Source organism: Contarinia nasturtii, unplaced genomic scaffold, assembly GCF_009176525.2.
Source record: "Contarinia nasturtii isolate CC-2019 unplaced genomic scaffold, AAFC_CNas_1.1 Cnas_scaffold_129, whole genome shotgun sequence".
Taxonomy (NCBI): domain Eukaryota; kingdom Metazoa; phylum Arthropoda; class Insecta; order Diptera; family Cecidomyiidae; genus Contarinia; species Contarinia nasturtii.
In genome coordinates this window covers 631,400-654,777 of record NW_022197486.1, presented here as the reverse complement: position 1 = coordinate 654,777, position 23,378 = coordinate 631,400, and the positions used below count along the sequence as shown (strand labels likewise).

Sequence of the window (23,378 nt, the reverse complement as noted above, 5' to 3'; positions counted from 1 at the left end):
TTTTTTTTTTTTAAATTCAGTGTGTGTTTTATTCTGACCCATTATGACAAAAATTTGATTTTGCGAAGGATCGCGATCTGCTTGGATTTGTAGGACTAACACACAATACAAAATAATGTAAAAATAAGACATTTCGCCTTACTTTTCAACAAGCAATCTAATGAAAATGTTTTTACAGGGATTTGAAATTATTTAAAGGCCGAAAAATGGGTCGGTATCCAAGCATGTTTTCAACTCACCATATTTTAATACACCAAAAGCAGTTAATTTGGTGGCACAATATTAGTCGAAGTACAGCACTCATTCAGTCGGACGGTCGGCCGAACGGACAAACAAGGATTTTGAGTAAACATGTATTGAAGTTACAAAAATATATTGAATATTGCGTCCGTCCGTAGACCAGTCTCCATACATTTTTTATAATAACATATTAAAGTCAGTCGGTTGATCGGTCGGTCGGAATGAATGAATGCAAAATTAAGATTTATGAAATTCGAACGGACGGTCGGATGAGCAACAAACATTGTATTTCAAAATGATTTGATTTCGTATGTGGATAATCGTTGTCTTTTATTTGAAAAATTTTGCTTATAAAATTGTTGATATTCAATCAAAAGCTACTTATTTCTAAGGATTTTTGCGGTCGATCGAGTCATCATTATTGGTATTTCATCGCCGTCTGTTTCTTCGTCACTATCAATCTTCAGCTGATATTTTAGGCGTTTTTTCTTTGTATCTATGAATTAATGTATTCATTTATATTTTATGTCGGTATGTAAGCCTAATTATTTTTAAAACAATATCTCACCTGGTTCGTCATTTGATGGAAAAAGAGTGATCCTCTTTCTCCTTAAAATTTTTGCTAAATGTGCCCTGAGTGGCATTTTCGGATCTTCCTCCGAATCGTCGATGGAGTAGTCATACGTCTCTGGGTCTTCCTCGAATAATAAACAAACAACATTTTACACCGCAAACAAACCGCACGATAATCTATCCTTTTCAGGCTGTGTGTTTTGTATAATTTCAGCAGGCACTGCTATTTCTAGCACGATAGCTATGCTCTGCCTAAGTTTATCGCATTGCATACCGCATTGAAATCGGTGACTGCTGTAAGCAGTTTGTGTTCGTTACGCGGCAATAGCGACACCGTAAACCATCAATACACATGCATGAATGCTGCGTAATACACGGTATCGCTATTGCCGCGTAATGAGCACACACTGTAAACAGGCATCGATTTCAATGCGGTATGCAATGCGTCAAACTTAGGCAGAGCATAGCTATCGTGCTAGAAATAGCAGTGCCTGCTGAAATTATACAGAACACACAGCCTGATCCTTTTCCCAGGATAGATAATCTCTAACAGTTGTTTTTGTGCTTTGGTGGGTCTTTTGTAAACACTGTCATATACTATGACACGCCCATCGTAATGGCGATACAAAACTGCCGCATAATGATTTGCGGCGTAAATGATTTGAATATCATTGCTTACCATTGGTGCAGCGACATATTTTGATGTATCCATTTGTGCGTTTGCTGTCGGCTGCATATTAATCTCTTCACACTCATGGTTGACTATGTCGATGAACTGGTCAACCATGTACGTGCGGAGATTAGTTTTGCCCGTCAGCATTTCCGCGAGCATATCTTCTTGCGTAGGTGCACCCTTCCGAATTAAATCATCAACACTCAAATTCTTGGCGGATTAATTGGGCGTCCTGATACCAAACCACTTGACCTCTTTCCATTCGGTCGGTCGGGAGGACGGCCGGATCTATCTTCGCAGTGGCTTCGGATTCATCGCATCGTGGTTCCTCATCGTATTCCATTTCTTCGGAGGACGGACTTGCTGGAAAAAGAGTGATCTTTTTTTCTCTTAACATATCCGCCAAATGAATTCTGAGTGGCATTTGTTTGTCATCTCCTATATGATCCAAATATAGATGATATGTTCTAGGATCTTTATTGAACATTAAAGTAACCACGTTTGCTACAGCAAACAAGCCGCATGATATTATGTCAGTCTGTAATATCGCGGGTGACTGAGTAATAAACTTTTTTCCGGGGTAAATTATTTTCAATATTTTCTTTTGTGCTTTTGTCGGTTTTACATATAAAGTGTCATATATATAGTGACGTGATCTTCGCCATGCCGATAATGTACCGCCACATAATGTTCACCCGCTAAAACTATTTGAATATCGTCCCGATCTGTTGGTGCTACGACATAGTTCGATGGAATTTGTTCGTAAGACGTCGGCTGCATTTTGATATTTGGAAATTCATTGTTCACTATTTCGATAAACAGATCAGCCGTAAAGTTAGATAACTTTGAGTTTGCTTTCATAAGTCCTTTGATCAAGTCTTCTTCATTGGGTTCAGGCTTTCGAAAGCAATCATCAAAGTTTGAATTATCGTCAGTAAGATCGACTGTTTTTGTTGTTTCTTCCTTTGATTTTGACTGACTGTCTTCTTCGTTGTGCAAATCAGAATCTCTGCGTATCTTTTCTTCGCCACTATTCGTTAGTTTCGCTCTATTTCTCATTTTTGGTCGGTCGGTCGGTGTGACGGTCAGATTTTCATCGACACTAAGTTTACGCCCTTGCTTGTTCTTCTTTTCTTTCTTCTTTTCTCCTCTCTTTGTGATATTTGGGGCATCTTTATTTGAATTTAAAATGAAAAGCAAAAAGCATTTCTTTAAAATTTATGTTTTACCAAATGAGTTGAATATTTTACCTTGTTCTGACGGTCGGTCGGTCAATCGGTCGGCCTCTTCTTTCGTTTTCTTTTTCTCTTTCTTTTTCGGCGCTTCCTCTGGCTCGATCGATCCAACAGTCATGTCTTCATAAGTAGTATAGAAAAAGTACATAACAAACTTAAATAATTTGTTCATTTTTGTCAATTGAATCAGTAAACAGTTACCCTTTCCAAACTCATCATTGTCTTTTATATCTTTGGACGGTAGGTCGGACTTTCGGTCGTTCGGTTTAATGGCAATCTCTTCCTTTGATAACTCTATGAGAAACATAAACTTAATTAATTAATTTATTTATTGCAATTGAATCAGTAAACAATTACCATTTTCAGACGCTTCGTGGTCGGATGCTTGGTCGGACTTGCGATCAGTCTTGCATCTTTTAGGGGGGTTGTGTTCTTCTTTCGATTTCTTTTTCCTTTCCGATGCTTCCGCTGGCTCGATCGATTCAACAGTCATGTCTTCATAAGTAGTAAAAAAAAGTACATAACAAACTTAAATAATTTGTTTATTTTTGTCAATTGAATCAATTCTCCTCTCTTTGTGATATTTGGGGCATCTTTATTTGAATTTAAAATGAAAAGCAAAAAGCTGAGTTGAATATTTTACCTTGTTCTGACGGTCGGTCGGTCGATCGGTCGACCGTTTCTACGGTTCGGTTTTCACCATCCAACATATTCGTTTCATCAAAAGAGGGCATTGATTTTGAAAGTGTTTCACTGAATTTTTTCCATTGCCGTTTTTTCCATTTTTTTGGAAGAAATTTTCCGATGGTCTCTCCTGGAATGCCAATTTTTTCAGCCATCGCAGAAAATGCTTCCACAAGAAGACCTCTTTGCTTTTCGGAGATGAGATTTGAATCGTTTCCTCTTGCATTATTTGACTCTTGCGTTGTTTGACTTTCGTTTGCATAACTTTTGGTATCCCTCTTTAAATTCCATTTCGAGTTTTGAAAACACGGGTGTCGTCGTAGCTTAGAGCTATTCTTCTCTTGGTCAGCATATATTGCCACTTTACATTTTTTGCAAACATAACCGTGTAATACAAATCGTCCATCTTCGTCATAAACCAAATTGAATACATTGTAAACCGGAGATCTGTACACTAGTCTGTCTCGTGGTTTCACCTTATGTGGCTGGACTATGCCTGTTTCCAATAATGCTTCCAAATATTCCACATTTTTGAGATTGATTTTACTCGCATTTCCTACAAAAATATGGCGTGGCATTAACAATAATAATAAACGAAGAAGATAATGGTGCCTATAGGTCGATTGGTTGGCCAATTAGAAAAAACACACACACCCACACACACACACAAATGACGAAACGATTTACAGGATTTCGATTGTAAAATATTCGTTTGTATATTCGACCGAACGAACGAACGAATGTTCGTTGACAGTTCTGGTATCTCTTTTCTTATCTAAACTTACTAAGTTTGTAGCTATTCAGATGAGATTTCGAAAAAACACACTTGAACTCGATTAAAAAACAAAGCATTCATCAAACAGTCCCTACGTGCCTATGGATTCGGCCGGTCGGTCAAACATCTGGCCTAAGAATAAAGTTTCAAGTTTAATTGCGTGCAGACGAACACAAATGAATAGGAAAATATAAAACAAGAAGGGTTTTTCTCTTTGTTACTTTCTCTCTGGGATGTTACATGACCGAACACTTGAATATACATACATTGGGGTGCGCGCAAAGTAAAATAACTGAAGAAAACTGCTTTGAAGAGAATCATGGTCTTTTGTACCGAAAGTGCACTTTTCTATTTAGTTTGTTGGTGATTTCCATGTATGTAATGAGTCAAATTAATCTTTCACATTTATAATTCGAGCAACAATGAAAAGACATACATACACACAAATGACTAGCAAATCAAAGAGTGAAATAATATTCGTATTTGTTGTTTGTTTTATTTTTCATATGTTTTAATATTTTTACGTTAAGTAATAATGGTGCCTATGGGTTGATTGACACAAACACACACAAATGACTAATCAATTTACATGATTTCGAATGTAAAATATTCTTGTTTTGTTTCACAATGCGCACTTTTTAATGAATTAGACTATTTACAAAAAAATCTATCAAGCAACAACGAAGGCGCACGCGCATACACAAATGACTAGCAAATTGGAGTTTATAAATTTTTTTCTGGTATTTTCGCGCGTTTTTTCTTCATAATGCTAAATTCATTCTTTCTAAATGCATTCACATTCTTAGATCGTATTAAAATCACGTAAATATTAGAAATAATTTAATTATAACTTTAGAGCGAATACATATTTCCCAAATAAATAACTTAGAAATATAATTTGAATGTGTTTAGCATACACACTAATGATGTTGACCGCCATTTTGTTTATAATAAAGTGTAGTAATTTATGACTCTCAACGATTATTAGCAACACACCACACGAAGAAGGCATTGCTTGTGTCAACCAAAAATTCGTAGAATTTTTCGATTTTTTATGTTTTGATTAGTTGGTTTATTTCCTCACACGTTCGTTTATTATTAAAAGAACTAAATTGTATCGAAGAAAATGAGTTGAACACATTTGTTTCAACAATCACATTGGATGTCAATATATATTGTTTGTTTGAAATGCGACAATTTTGGTTAAATACAAGCGAAAAATGCATGGAAAAGAGAGTGTGTGTATTAGAGCATTAAAGAGAATGGGAGAAGGACCGAAAATGTGTTTCAATGTTTTAAACTGCCGCATCATCGGCTATGCATTTATGTGTATTGAAGAGCCTAAATACAAAGTGTTACATTGTTCACATATTAGAGTTCACAAAAATGTTTGCGGACACACAACCGAAATGTAATATACAAATAGGGAATTTATAAGCACTGTTAAAACAGTACTATATAATATTGGCAGCGATTTCTACTCTCTGTTTGTATGTTCGAACCGAAGCCCGATCATGCCCGTAGCTAACAACACCTCTAATGCGTATTCCGAGTACTAATTGACGTTTGTGACAATATGGCCGTCACGGTTTGGAAAATTCATAATGAATCGATTAAACTGCGTTAAACTGTTAAAATAAAACAGAAATAAATAGATTTTAATTTTTTACATTTTTGAAAATAATTTTTTTTTTGTTTTTTAATTTTGTGGGATTTTCTGTCCACAATATTCAAAAATATTAAATCAATAAAAATGAATTGGTTGACATAACCTCACTTTTGTGTCACAATCGTCATAAACCGATTAAATAAATATTAAAACAGTAGAAATAAAAATATTTTAATTTTTTACATTTTTAAAAATAAAAATTGTTTGTTTTTTTTTGTAGTTTCCGGTAGTTTCGTGAGATTTACTGCACAATATTCAAAAATATTAAATTAATAAAAAATGAAGTGGTTGACATAACCTCACTTTCGTTTTAATAATTATTTGATCGGTTTATCACGATTGTGACACAAAAGTGAGGTTATGTCAACCAATTCATTTTTATTAATTTAATATTTTTGAATATTGTGTACAGAAAAACTCAAAAAATTAAAAAAACAAACGATTTTTTATTTTCAAAAATGTAAAAAATTAAAATCTATTTATTTCTACTGTTTTAATAATTATTTAATCGGTTTATCACGATTGTGACACAAAAGTGAGGTTATGTCAACCAATTCATTTTAATTAATTTGATATTTTTGAATATTTTGGACAGAAAATCTCACAAGATTAAAAAAACAAAAGATTTTTTATTTTCAAAAATGTAAAAAATTAAAATCTATTTATTTTTACTGTTTTATTTTAACAGTTTAAGGCAGTTTAATCGATTCATTATGATTTTGCAAAACCGTGACGGCCATATTGTTACAAACGTCGATTAGTACTCGGAATACACATTAGAGGTGTTGTTAGTTACAAGGTTTATATAGGAAATCCTATACCATGATCGGGCTTCGGTTCGAACCAATGAAAAAACATTCGTTTGTATGTTCGACCGAACGAACGAATGAATGTTCGTTGACAGTTCTGGTCTAATATATACTATATAGTACATATTACTTATTATTCAAAGTATAACTTAAAAATCTTTTCATAATATTTTTGGTGGGAGAAAACCGACTATGACTATGCGGTTAGTTTCATGATGCAACAAATTTTTGATACACTTTTCAAACAAAAATCTGAAAAATCACAAAAAATGTGGATTTTGTATGGAAGATATACCTATATGAAAACGCAATGACGTGAAACTTTGCACAGCTTATTTTTTCCATAAGAAAATTATATTCTGAGAGTTTGGAGAAATTTGAATCAAAACTGAGCACATTTCCCTTGCAAAATGTTCATTTTTGAAAAAAAATTGTATGGGAGGTACCATTATTTTTTGTTGAAATGTCTTCAAACTCTCAGAATGTTATTTTGTTGTGAAAATAATAGCCTGTGCAAAGATTCACGTCATTAGCGATGGTCGGTCGGTCGGTACGGACGTACGTCCAATAAAACATATTTCTTTAATGAAATGAGTGAAATGCAGATACAGATCTATAATATTCGACTTTGATAGACGAAAGAGTTGAGGTTTTTGTTGTTTGTTGACGTTTTATTTTTTCTTATGATTTATAAATATTGTTATGCAGGGCACTTTTGTGAATAAATTGAAGTTTTGAGGTTTTTAATGTGAAAATTTTAGACATATCATAATTTATTGATTTGCAGCTTCTTGGCGGTTTGACGTGTTACTCTGAAATCGAATGACTGTAAATTTTCTTCTTTCATATCTTTCATCGTCGATGCATCTTCATCGGTCGTTTTTTCATTTGGTAACTCTATAAGTACAAAACAAACTTAAATAATTTGTTTATTTTTGTCAATTGAATCAGCAAACAATTACCTTTTTCAGACTCATCGTTGTCTTTTATATCTTTGGACGGTCGGTCGGACTGTCGGTCGTTCGGTTCAATCTCTTCCTTTGATAACTCTATGAGAACAACATAAACACTTAATTAATTTGTTTATTTATTTCAATTGAATCAGTAAACAATTACCATTTTCAGACGCTTCGAGGTCGGATTTCTTCTTCTTTTCTCTCGCTGGCAACTCTATATGTACAAAAAGCTTAAATAATTTGTTTATTTTTGTCAGTTGAATCAGTACACAATTACCATTTTCAGACTCATCGTTGTCTTTTATATCTTCGGACGGTCGGACGGACTGACGGTCCTTCAGTTCAATGGTAATCTCTTCCTTTTCAGACGCTTTGAGATCTTTTATATCGTCGTTTTTTCCTTTTTTGTCGGCCGTATCGTTGGACGGTGGATGTTCTGGCGCTCCAATTGATGGGAATAAGGTGATCCGTCGACTTCGGAGCATTTCAGTCATATGTTGCCGTAAAATCACCGTCGTATCTTTCTTTGTTTCATCCAAAAACAAGGGGTATGTCTCTGGATTTTGGCCTAGCAGTAAACTTGTGGCGTTTGCCACTGCGAAGACACCACACGATCGATAGTCAGGTTGCCTTGTGGCAACTTGTACTTTTCGATAGGTTTTCGTCGGGTAAAGTAATTGCAAGATTTCTTTTTGTCCCCTGGTAACAGTTTTATATAAGGTATCATACACCAAGATTTCGTCCGATCCTGGTGTATAATATGCGACGACATAGTGAGAGTTTGAGAAAATTATTTGAATATCTTTTCGATTTTCTTTAATTGGGACATAGTTTTGCACTTGAACATTTCGTGTTGGTTACATATCAATAGTTGCTGGAAATGATTTATTTGCCAGTTCTATAAATAGATCCACTGTAAAGATACATAATTCTTTATTATCTTCGACTATTCCAGCAATCAAATCAACATCACTTGGTGTAGCAATAGAAAGCATATCACTGCAGGATAGCTCTGCATCAATAATATGAATTTTGGGAGTTGGTTTTGCCTTGTTTAGTGGGTTAGTAGAAGGACCTGCTGATTCAGTGTCCGTGCGTCTTTTATTCGCTTCATTTTTCAACTGTTCTTTCTCGTTGGCATTTTTGTGGGTTTTTTGGTTGTTCTGTCGGTCGTTCGATTGAATGGTAATCTCTTCCTTTGATAACTCTTTGAGAACAAAATAACTCTTTTTCCTTTCCGGTGCTTCCGCTGGCTCGATCGATCCAACAGTCATGTCTTCATAAGTAGTATAAAAAAAGTACATAGCAAACTTAAATAATTTGTTTATTTTTGTCAATTGAATCAATTCTTCTCTCTTTGTGATATTTGGGGCATCTTTATTTGAATTTAAAATGAAAAGCAAAAAGCATTTCTTTAAAACTCATGTTTTACCAAATGAGTTGAATATTTTACCTTGTTCTGAAGGTCTGCCAATCCGACCGACCGTCCGACAATTTTATGTCACTCGTCAACCTTGTTGTTTGTGATATTGCATTTCACTCTTTTCATTTAAGAATATGGTGATACAATTACCGACCGTCCGACCGAATGATATGTAAAAAACTAAAATGTATGGTATGTCATAAAATATACATGACTGATTTCCCATCGGAAATGCGAGAAAAATCGACCGGGAGTTTTTTTGTGATTTTGACTGCCTTTCTGCTGTTTTTCGTGTTTCAGCAGTATTTGCTTCTAGTAACACCAATCGAAATATACTGATGAGAAACTATACTAATAACTATACTAATAAGATACATGCATCTTATTAGTCTTCTGACTAGTAACATTCTAATAACTATACTTATTAGTGCAAAAAAATAATAAGTAATAATATAGTTTGATCTTATTAGAATGATAAGATAATAAGATGAATAATAAGATACCGAAAATGCCCAACTGTAGGGTCGATTTTCTTCAAAAGGCATAACTACACTTTAGTGAACTTTCTTCAAATGGCTCTATTTTTTTATATGATATGCATAGGTAGTAGCATATTCCATAGCAACATGAATTTTTATGCGGCAGCATATTTTTGATGACTTACATCAGCACATATATATATATCATATGAATTAATGTCTGGGTGAAATGCGAATTAGTGTTTAGACATAAATTTGCGTTTTGTGCGAAATAATGTCTGAATGAAAATTGCGAATTAACGTCTAGACATAGATTCGCATTTTTAGCGAATTAATGTCTGAATAAAAATGCGAATTAATGTCTGACCCAAATACTGCAAGTTGTCCGCATTGTGTTTTATCCGAAGTATGTTCTGCAAAATTACTGAGATGAGTAACTCAAGAGGCTCATTGGCACTTTACTCTATTGATGGGGGAGGGTCCCTACCATCTCAGTAATTTTGCAGAACATACGCGGACTACCGTCACTTGCTTTCTATATAGACTGTATATTTTTTTTGAGCTTCGCGTTCCCAGCGCCATCTCTACGTGCACCTGAAAATTAGAACAAAAAGTATGTGTAGAATGTTTGTATAATGCAAAACCATGTGTTGTGCAACGTCCTCGCAAATTATTTCGATGGCACAAACTGTGCAAAGTAATTTTAATTTATTTTACATCACAAATTCACTAGATGCAAACAATAAATCGGTTTTTGTTCAGAGCGTAGAATGACAGATGTCACAACAAACGATTCCATATTCAAACTTCGAATCAATCAATTTTTTACACATACTTTTTGTTCTAATTTTCATGTGCACGTAGAGATGGCGCCATCATGCAGTTTTTGACATTATTTGCCATTGTAAGTAATGGTAGTACGCGGATAACTTCGCTAGACATTAATTCGCCAGACATTAGTTCACCCAGCTTTTATGTTGTAATTTTATGCTGCCGCATAAAAATTTATGTTGCTATGCAATATTCTACTACGTATACATATCATATAAAAAATAGAGCCATTTGAAGAAAGTTCACTAAAGTGTAGTTGTGCCCTTCAAAAATGAGTATGTTTCCAAATCGATCAAAATAAAGTCAAACCTAAAATCGAATAATTATCGTTTTATGGTTGTACTGTATTCTAGGGGTCTTCCTCTACAAGATAGACCGATTTGCAGGTCGATCAAAATGGGAGGTGTCATGAACATTGTACTATTCTTCTTCATTTTTTTCAAAATTGCGACATGGGACCCAATTTTTTTTTTGCTTCTATCGTGTTCCTGGAGTCTGTCTCTACAAGATAGAATAGTTTTCAGAACAATAATATTAAATAGTTCGGGCCGGCCAGTTATACCCATTTTTTTGCTCAAATTTTCCAAATGAAATTTTTTTTTGTATGAAAGGTTTGCCTACCTCTAGTTTGCCTACCTCTAGTTTGCCTACCTCTATCGTGTTCAAGTCCGTCTCTACAAGATAGGATACTTTTTGGAACATTCGATACACTTTTGGGCCGGCCAAGGCCAAAAATTGAGGCGCCAACTCGGCCTTTTCACTTTTTCCTCAATCATATGATTATGATATATCAGTAATGTGTGTGGTAATTTCACGAAAAAACAATTGCAAATAAAAACATGATTTTTTTTGAATGAATTTTATTACCTTCACCATTTTATGTTTGAAAGAAAAGAGAATTACAATTTGTTGTCATTTTACATTTTTAATTTTTTTTACCATCTAAATGAAATGCAGAAAAGTTTTTTTTTTTCAATCAAAAAAAATCAATATGAAAAATGAACAGATACTTTAATGTTCACGGTAAAAACTAATCCATTTTGATAAATTTTTTTTAAAAAATCTAAAAGAACCAATGAAAATACCATTTTAAAAAAATCAATCCATTGGTATTTGGTAATTTGCTACAATGTGAAACAATGCAGCATAAAAATAAATGCCGTTTAGTATCTTGTTGTGTGTTAGTGAATGACAATTTGATAGTTCATGTTCTTTGACTGTCGTTAATTTCAAAGTATATAAACTATGCACGGCTGCGATATATTGACAATGCGATTATGGTACACTAGATCTAGTTAGTACTATAGTTACAACATCAACTTAGAACAGATTGAAGCTGCAGTCATAAACTGATTGGAACTATGACTTACTAACAGTTGTGGACATCTTTGAGCGAAGTCAAAATCCATACAATAATGCCGCATTTTGTAAGCCTTGGAAGTATAAAAAAAGCAAAATCAACAGCAAATATTGTGGCAGTTTGACATTTAATGGTGTTCTTGACTCTTCACATTTTTTGATAATGGCTTATAGATCCTGATTTTTTCTTTCGACATATTGACTCAATGACATACTTGGGACTACCGATGAGTCAAAAGAAGCGATAAGATTACTGCCAAAAATGATAAAAAAATAAAATTCACGTATAGTTGGCGCTACATTCTATCTAATAAGCGTTTACTTTCCACTTAGTCCATGCAACGGAAAACAAGTTTGCATATAATGCAGCGCCAACTATATGTGAATTATATTTTTTATAGTTTTAGGCAATAAATCTATGGTTTTCTTATGGCTTCTATTAAAAATCAAAAATTCAGAAATCAAAGGTCCAAATCAGAAATCAAAAGTTAATTGTCAGAAATCATTTATCGAATTTAAACACAATTGCATTACATGCATTGTTAAATAATATTAACATCATTTCAAAGTCCATTATTTTTTATGAAGCTCCCCATTCAAAATGAATGACTGCTTACTTTCTGTGGTGATTTTGTCCGAAAATCTTTGAATCTGTTGACTTGAGCGTATGCAAAAGATGCATAGACGGTTTACATTAATGTATTCGATCTATGACTGCAGTATTACATCTTTCTTATAGCTTTCATTAGCATTTAAAGAAGAAAAAAAGTATTTTATTTGTCGTAACAAGACTGATATTAACTTTTATCAATCTATGTTTCATTTCAATTAATATTAAATATCATACAAAAATGAATTCTTCTCCCTCTTTTCTCTAATCTCTTAATTTCTTATACAAAAATGCTTATTTATATAAAAAAGCGAAAAAAATCATTACAATATTTTGTTTATGGTTTGTTCTTTAAATCAAATTCAGCATGAAAAACAGTGACTATTTTAAGCGAATAAATCTTACTTGGTACAATGATAGATTCGTTTCGCTACATTGTAATCTTTGCTAATTATGTTTCCTACTCAATCATCTGAATTCATCAGAAAAAAAGAAATAATAATATTAACTTACTTTTAAATGCCTAATTTAAGAAAATGAAAGTTTTAAACGGATCACAGAGATAAATTCCGAAAAAATTTACAAGAGATTATAGTCCCTCGATATGTTTGAATAATAAAGATCAACATTTGATTTTCAAAGAAATGTCGTTACAATTTTGGTAATTTTTAAGGTGTCATGTATATGCTGAAGGTAAAAGTTCAGATATTCACAAAACTAAAAGATGTTTCAAATGTTAAATGGTTTTTCATCAATTCATTAAAATTCGTTTCTGAAGTAATCACGAATTTATCCCTGTCCGTTTATTAGCTTGATGACTTTCATATAATTGATAATTTCATACATCTTCTTCATTACATTTTAATAACCGGTAAGGCCGGATAACGTCTCTAAATGGCGCATTTATTGGGGCAGTGAAAAAATGGTTCGCAAAAATATTTTTCTCAATAATATTAGAATTGTCTAATTTAATAATTTTAGTTAATCAAATTGTTTGGTACCTTTTGTACAATAACCTAAAACATTCATCATATAATTGGCAGCAAAGTACATAATAAATATTATCCATAGAAACTGAACAGGATATTCACGTAGAAAAAAAAACCTACAACTGCTCAGGTTTGGTCGAGAGAGAGAGAGAAAAAAAATGGTGAGTTCAAAAACAAAGAATTATTGGATATTTAACAATAGTAAAAAAAACATATATTGCCAACTGCTTTTATTTAAAGGTCGAAGAATTTACGTGTGTATTGGTATGGACAGGGGCAACATAAGGATGGTATCGAAACTTAAGAGTGATCGAATTATAATTTTATAGATCTATCTATGTCTTATTAATTAAAGTAATTCATTTGAATCATCTGTAAACAATCAGTCCCACTCGCCAATATACATTGCTCTTTGTTGAGGCACATATCCACGAGTTGGTAGCGGTAATCGACCATATATATGATTGTATGGAGATTCTATCATGTCTGAGTCTATAAACACAAATAAATAAAAAAATTATCCACTTTATCATTGACAAATGAAATAAAAGAAGGCCAGCAATAAATATCCAAATTGTTATGAACGCACATTGAATGCATCACAGCAAAGTGTCTGCGATCTAAAAAAAATTTCTTCATACAAAGATAATCTTATTTCAGCCTTCATTTATTAAACACTCATATAAACTTGATAATTTACCAATGCCACTTTCAAAACTCCTAGTATGCAACATCATATGATGCGGATATTGTGCTGAATGCGCATGATGACTTCCGCCATACAAATGTTGGGGATGCATTTGATGCAGCTGATGCAGTGATGCTAACGATGCAGCTGATGGATGTTGTAAATTAGATACAGATATCCTCTTCATGGGCGACAAACTTTCTTTGCCCTTATTTTTTGATGATTTTACAAAGTTCGGGACGCGAGCTCTCAAGCCACAGTAGTAGGGATCGTCTGTTAACAAACAAACGAAGGATAATTAATAATCGTTTTTATTATTTTTAAATTCACATAAACTTAAGTTCAAACAAAAATTTCAATTAAGAATTGATAATAAAAAATATGGCGCTACTTTGGAACTGTAGTATATTCAGACCATACAGTGCCGTCAGAAAGTTTGAGACCAAACAAAAAAATGTCATACAATTTCATACAAATTGACGATTTTTTGGAGCAATATTTAATATATTTCGGAAATAGCTAGACCCATAATTTTTTGTACACTTATTATTTTATTTACGGAGAGTAAACTAGTGAAGTTTTACCAAAAATATCTACGCGTTTAAAAAATATCCTTTTTCACACTTGAAAGTGCAAACATCGGATCCAACAACAACAAAAAATCCTCAATTTGTATGAAATTGTATGAAAAAAATGAGCTTGGTCTCAAATTTTCCGACGGTACTGTACATGGGCGGTGGGCTTAACTTTACAATACTGACACCTGTTAGTAGGTTTAAATTTTTACTTTTTTCGATTTTTTTTTTTTTTTTTTTTGAAAAAAGTGTACACATGAGTTAAATAGACTGTCGGATTGTGTTTAAAATAATTTTTGAGCTACCCCTGTTTGGGGTATGAAAACAAATCAGCCCCTATAAAAGAGCAATTTCGGAGGTATGTTCTGCAAAATTTGGAGTTAATTCAAGAGGGAGTAGCTCCATGCCATAAAGTCACTTTACCGTGTCGATAGGGAAGGGGTTGGGGTCCAATGACACAAACTTACAATGATTCGCTAGACATTAATTCACGATTCACATATGTTTTGACCTCATATTCCATTTTGACCTCAAAAATTACGCTTTTATAGGGGCTGATTTGTTTTCATACCCAAACAGAGGTAACTCAAAAATTATTTTAAACACAATCCGACAGACTATTTTACTCATGTGTACACTTTTTTCAAAAAAATTCGAAAAAAGTAAAAATTCAAACCTACTAACACCAACAGGTGTCAGTATTCTCAAACTGTACCTAAATCTGTAGTTAACCAAATAAATTGTTATAGTGTCCAATCATCTTTGCATGACTACTTGAATACTACTTTTGCAGGAAATAAATTGGTTTCAAATAAGCCTGTTTACTTTTATCATTATTATCATCAGATAACATGTAGTACATATGCATTGACAGTCCAAATTCTTTGATTTAAAAAAAATTATTCAAATGAGACATTGGTAATTATTTATTACTGGCGCATGCCATGATGATTATTTATAAATAGACGATTCATTCAACGAATGCTTTACAAATTCATGTAAAAAAAAAACAAACAAACAAATAAAACATTTCGTGATGCGGATTTTTCATTTCATTTGTGTTTCCAGAAGAGAAAGCGCACCATTTCAGTGTTATAAAAACTGCATTTAAAGGTGTTGTTGTAAAAAGAAATGGCTTCGAGTGAATTATGTGCATTGAATCGTTCTTTCAATGACTGAACAAATGTTACACTAAACAGGTATTTAAATTGATCCACATACGAGAGTCATTCACGAACATGGTCATAGATCGCAATTTTATCTTCGAAAAACAAGAGAAAATGAGAGAATAATGGAATTGAAAATGAAACAAACTAAAAATTAACGATATTTATTTTGCATTATTTTTTCTTCTTTCTTTCTTTCTTTCTTTTCAACGGTGTATAACATAATATACGCTATGCCTATGCCATTCATATCGAATGTGGCGCGTATGCTCTAATAGTGACGTATAGGATTGCTTTCAATTTTCTATTGCGATTGGATGAAGTGTCTATGCACGTACAGTACACACGGTTTTCGTCTAGTATGTATATCGCGTGAACGAGTTTATTTTGCTTTCTCTCATTTTACGTTCAATTCATTCGTTATCTACGTTTAATTGATTTCGAAACGCTTTACTTCTTTAAGAGCTCACGCATATTTTTACATATTTTTTTTTTGTTGTTTCTTTTTTTAATATTACTGTTTCAAGAGATTTATTACCGTATTTCTTGTTCAAATCCCGTCCTTTGTCTGATTTAACGCGGAACGCTTTTAATTGATCATCTTCGTTGATGTCATCATAGTCAGGCTTTGGAATGTCATGTGGATGATAGATATTATCACGTGGTGGCAATTTTGGTGGTTTCTCGCTGCGCCGTGATGCAAGCTTCTGTGTTTGTAATAACAACTGCTCACGAGTTGATGCAACATGACCTAAAATAGTTATATATCAATCGTTCAATAATCGTGTGCTTCCTATTCGGTTAGCTGGCAATCATAATTACATTACGATCAATTAAATTGATGTTATATAAAAGACTCTATACCAACCTGGAGTGCTACAACTATTTCCATTATTAGTTCCAAAACCAGAACTACCCGAACTACCACTACCCCCACCATTACCTGCTATGCTGTAAGGGTCTTCATCTGGAATTGGAATCCTTGGCCGATTTTTAATATCAAGTGGTCGATGAACTGGAAATAAACATTGAACCAAATCACGGTCGATTTTTTTTGTTATTACAGAAATATTGAACATGTTACTTATGTAACAATGTTTGAATTTCAGAAGCAAAACTATTTTTAAAAAAATATCGCTTCAACTATTTTTCTTTGCAAAAGAGTAAAAGAGTATTGCTTTTTTCAAAAGAAATGCAGCCATGGAGAAAACGCGAAATGGAAAACGGTCCTTTAGTGCAAATAATGTCATCTATGCGGCTTTGAATAGAATCATTTTAAGCACTAACCGAATAATCGATTATATGATTTTATTTTATTTTGTTTAAACACGGATGCGCCATTTGCATCGCAAATTTGTTTTTTATTTGACAATGTTTTTATGAAATGTCATAAAGCACTTTCAGTTAAGTGACCCTATTTTTTAAGAGCTTTGTACAGTGTTTGTCCACATTTGATAGCAGTGCTGTGGTAATCAATCAAATTCAAAATTGGAATCGATTAATTTAAAATTAAAAAATGCTTACCCGGCGGCAATTTGCTTTTTAGCATATCCATTGCTACTACATTTACTATAAGCACCCATATCGGACAATCCAATAAATCATTTTCAGCTTTAACAAATGCAACTAGAGAAAGGCATTGCGTTTCAAGTCTTCTTCGGTCTGGATATGCCCTTCTCAATTCACGATTGACATTTGATTGAAACTTTTTCATATCGAATAACTAAATAATCAAAGAAAAACATTTTAAAATTTTATTCTTTTGAATGTAAAAATGTCAACCCTCTTTTTATTTACCTTAACAATTTTCTCGCTCTCTAATGCACTATTTGGTAGTTTTAGGATCTCTGCTCCGATGGCTGTTTCATCGTTAGCATTTGCTGCTGTGCTTTTAACATAAACATTACTTTTGGCATAGCGACGAATTAAAATATTACCAGCGTCATCCATCTTGATTTTGACACCCTGAAAGATAAAATCAATATTTTATGACAATTTTACATTTAATTTTATACTTGTTACTGACACCGTCTATATTATTGTCTAAACGTCATTAGTTCCTAAAAAAATTGACACATTCATAGTGTCACGGAAAAGCTTTTGAGCACTCAGAGCTATGTCATCGTTACTTGGTTGTTTTAAAGATACCAATTGAAAACGTACATGCCCGATTGGGCATTATTAATAATGTGAGTACAAATGCAAGTGAAACCAAAATGTGTATCAAACTTCCGTACTCATTTGCTTGTCAAGTCTCACATTCATATCGGTCTGCAATTGAAAACGCGCATTTCAAGCATTTGTACGAAGCTTATGCCTTGGATAAATCAAAACGTTTCATGTTCAGAAAAAAAATCAGCTTTTAATTTTGTTTCAGCAGGTATTACTTTCAATTGACTTAAAACACAGATATAAATCTAACAACATAGCGATCTATTAAGCAAAATCATATTATCCAATAGTTTGCAAAACAGCAATTATTATCAGAAAACCCGATTTGATTGTTTTCCAGTTGCTTGGCATCGTTAATATCGGAAGAGAAAGTTGGCATAAAACACTTCGGAAACAAACGTTCGTTTGTCTTTAGCTTGTCGGCTCAAGCAACAATCGAATACGTCTCACTCAAGCCGCTTATAAATATTATGTACATCACACAATTGAAATTGCGGCGACTTATAATCTCATCTCTTTTTTTATTGATAATACCAACAGATGCAGTATTAGATGTCGTCACGTTCTTTTCAACATGTTTATAAAAATAACGAGCACAGAACAACAGATGACACGTTGCTATTGTCTGTAAATGCGGTACGTGACGCTGACAGTTCAAAATCGGTACATGTATACGTCAATATCACGTGTTTGGGCATCATTTTACTTCATTTTTTTCCGTTTCAAAACATAAGAGTGAAAACGGATATTGATTTATCAGGATGTTGCTCGACTCTGTACTTGCGTGACAAAAAATCCATTTGCTGACCATTTGAGTATCGAAGTGGCAGAAAAGCTTAAAATTAAGGTGTGATTTGTTTCAAAATTCGTATCCAAATTAAAATTCCAAGAGATTTTGACTATGTACACTTTTCTGATGGTTTTAGAGCGCAAAGTGACATAATTAATAAATAATTAGTAAAACGCAAATTAAATTGAATTTTTGAACACCTTATTGTCACTTTAATGTATATATCCTGCGATACAATTGTTTCGCTAAACTCATGTTAGCATCATAAGTCGCTTAGTTTTCGTCGTTCAAATGATGTTTAGATGAAATGGTATGATTGGCCAAACCACTCCGATATGATTCGTTGTTCTTTATGTACGTTATGTGTTCTTTCCTCACACATAAACACCGACGCATTTTTCCAATGTACGAACAACCGCAATCAGCGCAAGTTGCCATGTAAGCACCCGATTTATCGATGTTATTGCGTTGGTCTTTAGTAGAACGCAATTGTATCGCAAGATACAGTACGTTTTTTTATATAGAGTCATCGATTTTTTAGACCAACATTTCAAATATCTTAAAAATATTTTTGGTGTCGCTAAATGGCACTCTAAGCTACGACGCAGAACAAATATGACAGGCTTCAAATCAGTACAGTGTTTGTTGTGCAATCAAAACATGAATTCCGAACATTTTTCAAAACGTTTTGAAGCAGTTTTTCACTTTTGCACCAATTTGGACCAAAATGGTCAATAGTGAAGGTCACAAAACACAATAAAAAGTCAAGAGAAAGTTAAGCCAATAGCGCTTCCTCGCGACAGCAAGATAAACGGATAGTCAAGTTGTTCTATGAAAATTTAGGTATGTTGTTGAGCCAAGGCTTTGAAAGGCTATACCATCTTAAAATAGACATCTCGCGCTCCACTGTCAAGAAAATATTAGATGTGGCCGGTGTTCGTTATCGCAGTACAGTGAAGAAATCACTTTTGACAGAAAACCAGAAGAAAAACGCATTGCCTGGGCAAAGCAAAATTCAACAAGAGATTGGACCGAATTTACATACACTGACGGTAAAGCATCCGAAAAAAGCACATGTTTATGGTTGCTTCTGTGAAGCTGGTTTTGGAAAGTTGAACGTATTCACGGGCATTCCAAACGCCGTGAGGATGAACCAACTTTATTCATCGACACTGTTACCCACCGCTAAGAAGTTCCATGGCAACGACAATTCGAATTGGCTTCTATTAGAAGACAACGATTTAAAACACAAAAGGAAGGAGGAAAATGACATTGAACAAATGGACTCTCCGCCACAGTCACCCGATTTCAATCCGATCGCAACTGTTTGGGCAATTATTAAGGCAAGGCTTCGTGGTAAAACACACCGCAATTTGAAGCAGCTCAGTTCATTCATTCAACTCCAGTGGAAAGGTTTTCAACGCGAATATGCCGAAAATTTGAGCAAAAGTATGCCGAATAGATGTGCCCGTGTGATCGAGAAGACAGGAAAATGGATTAAATATTGATTGTGTGCGCCGTAGCTTAGATACTAAATAAAATGTATATAAAATAATTTTGCAAAACTAGTGTGTTTTTGTCTAAAAAAATCTGTATATACATTAAAGTGACAATAAGGTGTTCAAAAATTCAATTTAATTTGCGTTTTACTAATTATTTATTATGTACACTTTGTTGAAAATGGTGCAAATGCTTCAGTTTTCACAATAATGTGTAAAAAAAGTAGGTAATTACGTGCACATTAAACCGATTGGCCAATGTGTATAATTTCACATCTAGTTGTGTGTCTATGTCCAAATGTGTTTGGTCGCAATGGTTTTCCGTTTGAAAGTGAAACACGTTTATTTCGATATGTTTATTACTTTGTTTTTCCTTGCAATGTTTTTTTTTCTTCACTTTCATTTGATTTTCTAGTTCAAATTGAATGAATTAACTGAGTTTCTGCTCGTGGCGATGTACAGTATGTTTCATTATAGAGAGAGGTTGATTTTTTATAATAAAACTCAAGAGTTTTACAAAATTATTTTATATACATTCTATTTAGTATCTAAGTTACGGCGCCACAAATTAATATTTAATCCATTCTCCTGCCTTCTCGATCACACAGGCACATCTATTCGGCATACTTTTGCTCAAATTTTCAGCATATTCGCTTTGAAAACCTTTCCACTGGCGCTGAATGAATGAACTGAGCTGCTTCAAATTGCGGTATGTTTTACCACGAAGCCATGCCTTAATAATAGCCCAAAAATTTTCGTTCGGATTGCAATCGGGTGACTGTGGCGGCCAGTCCATTTGTTTAATGTCATTTTCCTCTTTCCAAGCATTGCATAGACGACTTTTGTGTTTTGGATCGTTGTCTTCTAATAGAAGCCAATTCGAATTGTGGTTGCCATAGAACTTCTTAGCGATGGGTAACTGTGTCGATGAATAATGTTGGTTCATCCTCACGGCGCTTGGAATCCCCGTGAATATGGTCAACTTTCCAAAACCAGCTTCACAAAAGCAACCATAAGCATGCACCTTTTTCGGATACTTTACCGTGCGAACGACCATTCTCTTTTGGGCTCTAGACTAGGCATGGGTAGTGCTATTCACCAGCCAAAAGAATGACTCGTCAGTGTATATAACTTCGCTCCAATCTCTTGTTGAATTTTGCTTTGCCCCGTCAGTGCCTTTTTCTTCTGGTTTTCTGTCAAAAGCGGTTTCTTCAATTTACTGCGATAACGAACACCGGCAACATCTAATCTTCTCCTGATAGTAGAGCGCGAGACCTCTATTTTAAAACGGCGTAGCCGTTCAACACCTTGGCTCAACAACATACCTAAATTTTTATCGAACAACTTGACTCTCCGTTTATCTTCCTGTTGCGAGGAGGCTCAGTTTGGCTTCAGATTGGGCTGGTCGTTCACTTTTTTTTCATGCTTATACTGCTGGATTCACTTTATTACGAACCCTTTTGACTTTTTAATGTATTTAGCAGTCGATGTGATCGACATTCTTTGTCCTTTTGGATGCAAATGCAGAAAAACGGCTTCAAACCGTGAATGAAAATGTTCGGAAATAATGTTTTCGTTGCACAACAAACACTGTACTGATTTGAGAGCTGTCATTGTTAATTGGCGTAGTAGCTTAGAGTCTCATATGGCAACACCAAAAACATTTTTAGGATATTTGAAATTTGTGGTAGTTAAATCAACCTCTCTCTATAATGAAACATACTGTATTATTACTAATTTTTGTCACACGCTTCCGTTGTTTGTAGTAAAATCGCTTAGTCAATTTCATTATGATAACAAAATGGAATGCAGCCGCTATCACATAATTTCTCCTTTCAAATACAAATAATTATTTTCTTTGGAATCGCTTGTTGCAAGCTTTCTATTTCATATCCTATGTAATCGCGCGCACGGTGTGTGTGCATTTATTTTTAATATGCGGACACGTTTATTATAAAGAGTTAGTCAAATGGTAGAGTGGTTATTTGGTGCATTTAAATAGCACATTTACTCAAGATATTGGCAATCAAATTCATTTCCTTTAGCATTTTACTTGTTTAGCCGGCGAGTGGAATTGTTGATGATTATGTTTGCACATAGCTTTTTTTCGTGTGTGTTAAAATACAGAAAAGAATCATTTAAAATAATATAACATCTCGTTTAAAATGAAGAGAGAGATAGAGAGAGATAGAGAGAGAGAGAGAGAGAAACTTAACGAAAGACACAAATATGCGCATTCAATTCCTCATTCTTTAATTCGGAATCGCCATTTGGCATTCTGTTGTCTTTAACGGTCAACCGTTTGGCTCATTTTTAACGTGTCACAATTGTGCATTCATTTCATTTTGGATTTAACTTTATGTTCGTACAAAAATCTTGGTTATTCTATATAGGTGTACATATGTTATCATTGTCACACACAAACGCACACTCCGAATTCTCCATTCACTTGATCATTCTTGGAATGCCAACAAATTAACTCTTAAAAGAATGTTTTAATGTGAATCGCATCACTTGCATTTATTGGAAAACCATCTTAAATGCACCTGTGTGCACATTTTTAAGAACAAATATTTCGAATTTAATTTTCGGTGAAACTGGTAACAAATCAACTCATTGTATCGATTTCATAGATATTGTCATCGATTTGTTAAACAAAGGATGCCGTAAAAAAACTGCCGCTGTTGAAACAATCTCACCAATTTCATGCTGAAAATTTCGATATACAATAGGTAAGTATCTATTAATGGTGATGGTATTCAAATATTTTATGATTCAAATCTAAATGTAATTCCACCATAGGTGCAATGTAACAGAAGAAATGAACATGATAAAATCTTTTCATGTGATAGAATTCCATCTAATGCATTTGCAAATAAAATGAAGAAAAAAGAGACGGAGATGGCAGAAACACAACAGAAATTGCTCGCTCTGGTGCGCACGACCATCTTGAAATGTAGCAAACATTAAGTGTTACATTGAATGGAATTGTTTTTTTTTAAATATGTTTTATGTGAGTGCCATGCCAAGCGATACTTTTCACAAAAATAACATTCGAGCAATGAAAAGTATCTACAATAGCAAAAAAATGTGAAATTCGTTCAATATTCAAACACATTTTATGTCTTGAAAGATATTTGAAATATTGAAAAACGATTTAAAAAAACAACAACAACAAAAATA

General features: G+C 33.7%; 2 protein-coding genes across 11 annotated transcripts in view; both read right to left on the bottom strand.

Moving 5' to 3' along the window:
- Positions 1-539: 539 nt before the first annotated feature.
- On the bottom strand, positions 540-3,480 carry LOC116347135 (nucleolar protein 58-like). The gene is made up of 7 exons (XM_031777608.1): positions 3,365-3,480; positions 3,079-3,216; positions 2,923-3,015; positions 2,737-2,841; positions 1,493-2,658; positions 809-934; positions 540-736 (listed from the first exon to the last, which is right to left on the bottom strand). The coding sequence occupies exons 1-5, from the start codon at positions 3,453-3,455 to the stop codon at positions 2,108-2,110; spliced, it is 978 nt and encodes a 325-aa protein (XP_031633468.1). The 5' UTR covers positions 3,456-3,480; the 3' UTR covers positions 540-736; positions 809-934; positions 1,493-2,107.
- A 7,878-nt stretch (positions 3,481-11,358) lies between these two features.
- LOC116340913 overlaps positions 11,359-23,378 on the bottom strand; it is an 89,219-nt gene continuing 77,199 nt past the window's right edge. For 9 of the 10 annotated variants that reach the window (XM_031767667.1, XM_031767744.1, XM_031767735.1 and 6 more), the window contains 6 exons: positions 17,532-17,699; positions 17,259-17,457; positions 16,603-16,749; positions 16,273-16,485; positions 14,006-14,266; positions 11,360-13,797 (listed from right to left, as the gene is read on the bottom strand). In XM_031767667.1, coding sequence (XP_031623527.1) covers positions 13,688-13,797; positions 14,006-14,266; positions 16,273-16,485; positions 16,603-16,749; positions 17,259-17,457; positions 17,532-17,699 — 1,098 coding nt within the window. In that variant the 3' untranslated portion in view covers positions 11,360-13,687. Of the gene's footprint in view, positions 13,798-14,005; positions 14,267-16,272; positions 16,486-16,602; positions 16,750-17,258; positions 17,458-17,531; positions 17,700-23,378 lie in introns of all 10 variants that reach the window. The other variant, XM_031767675.1, reaches the window with a different exon arrangement.

Coding starts and splice junctions, on each gene's coding strand:
- LOC116347135 (XM_031777608.1), bottom strand. CDS start 3,455: ATGCCCTCTTTTGATGAAACGAATATGTTGGATGGTGAAAACCGAACC. Junction 3,016..3,078: donor CCACGAAGCGTCTGAAAATG/GTAATTGTTTAC, acceptor TGTTTCTCATAG/AGTTATCAAAGGAAGAGATT. Junction 2,842..2,922: donor CAATGATGAGTTTGGAAAGG/GTAACTGTTTAC, acceptor CTACTTATGAAG/ACATGACTGTTGGATCGATC.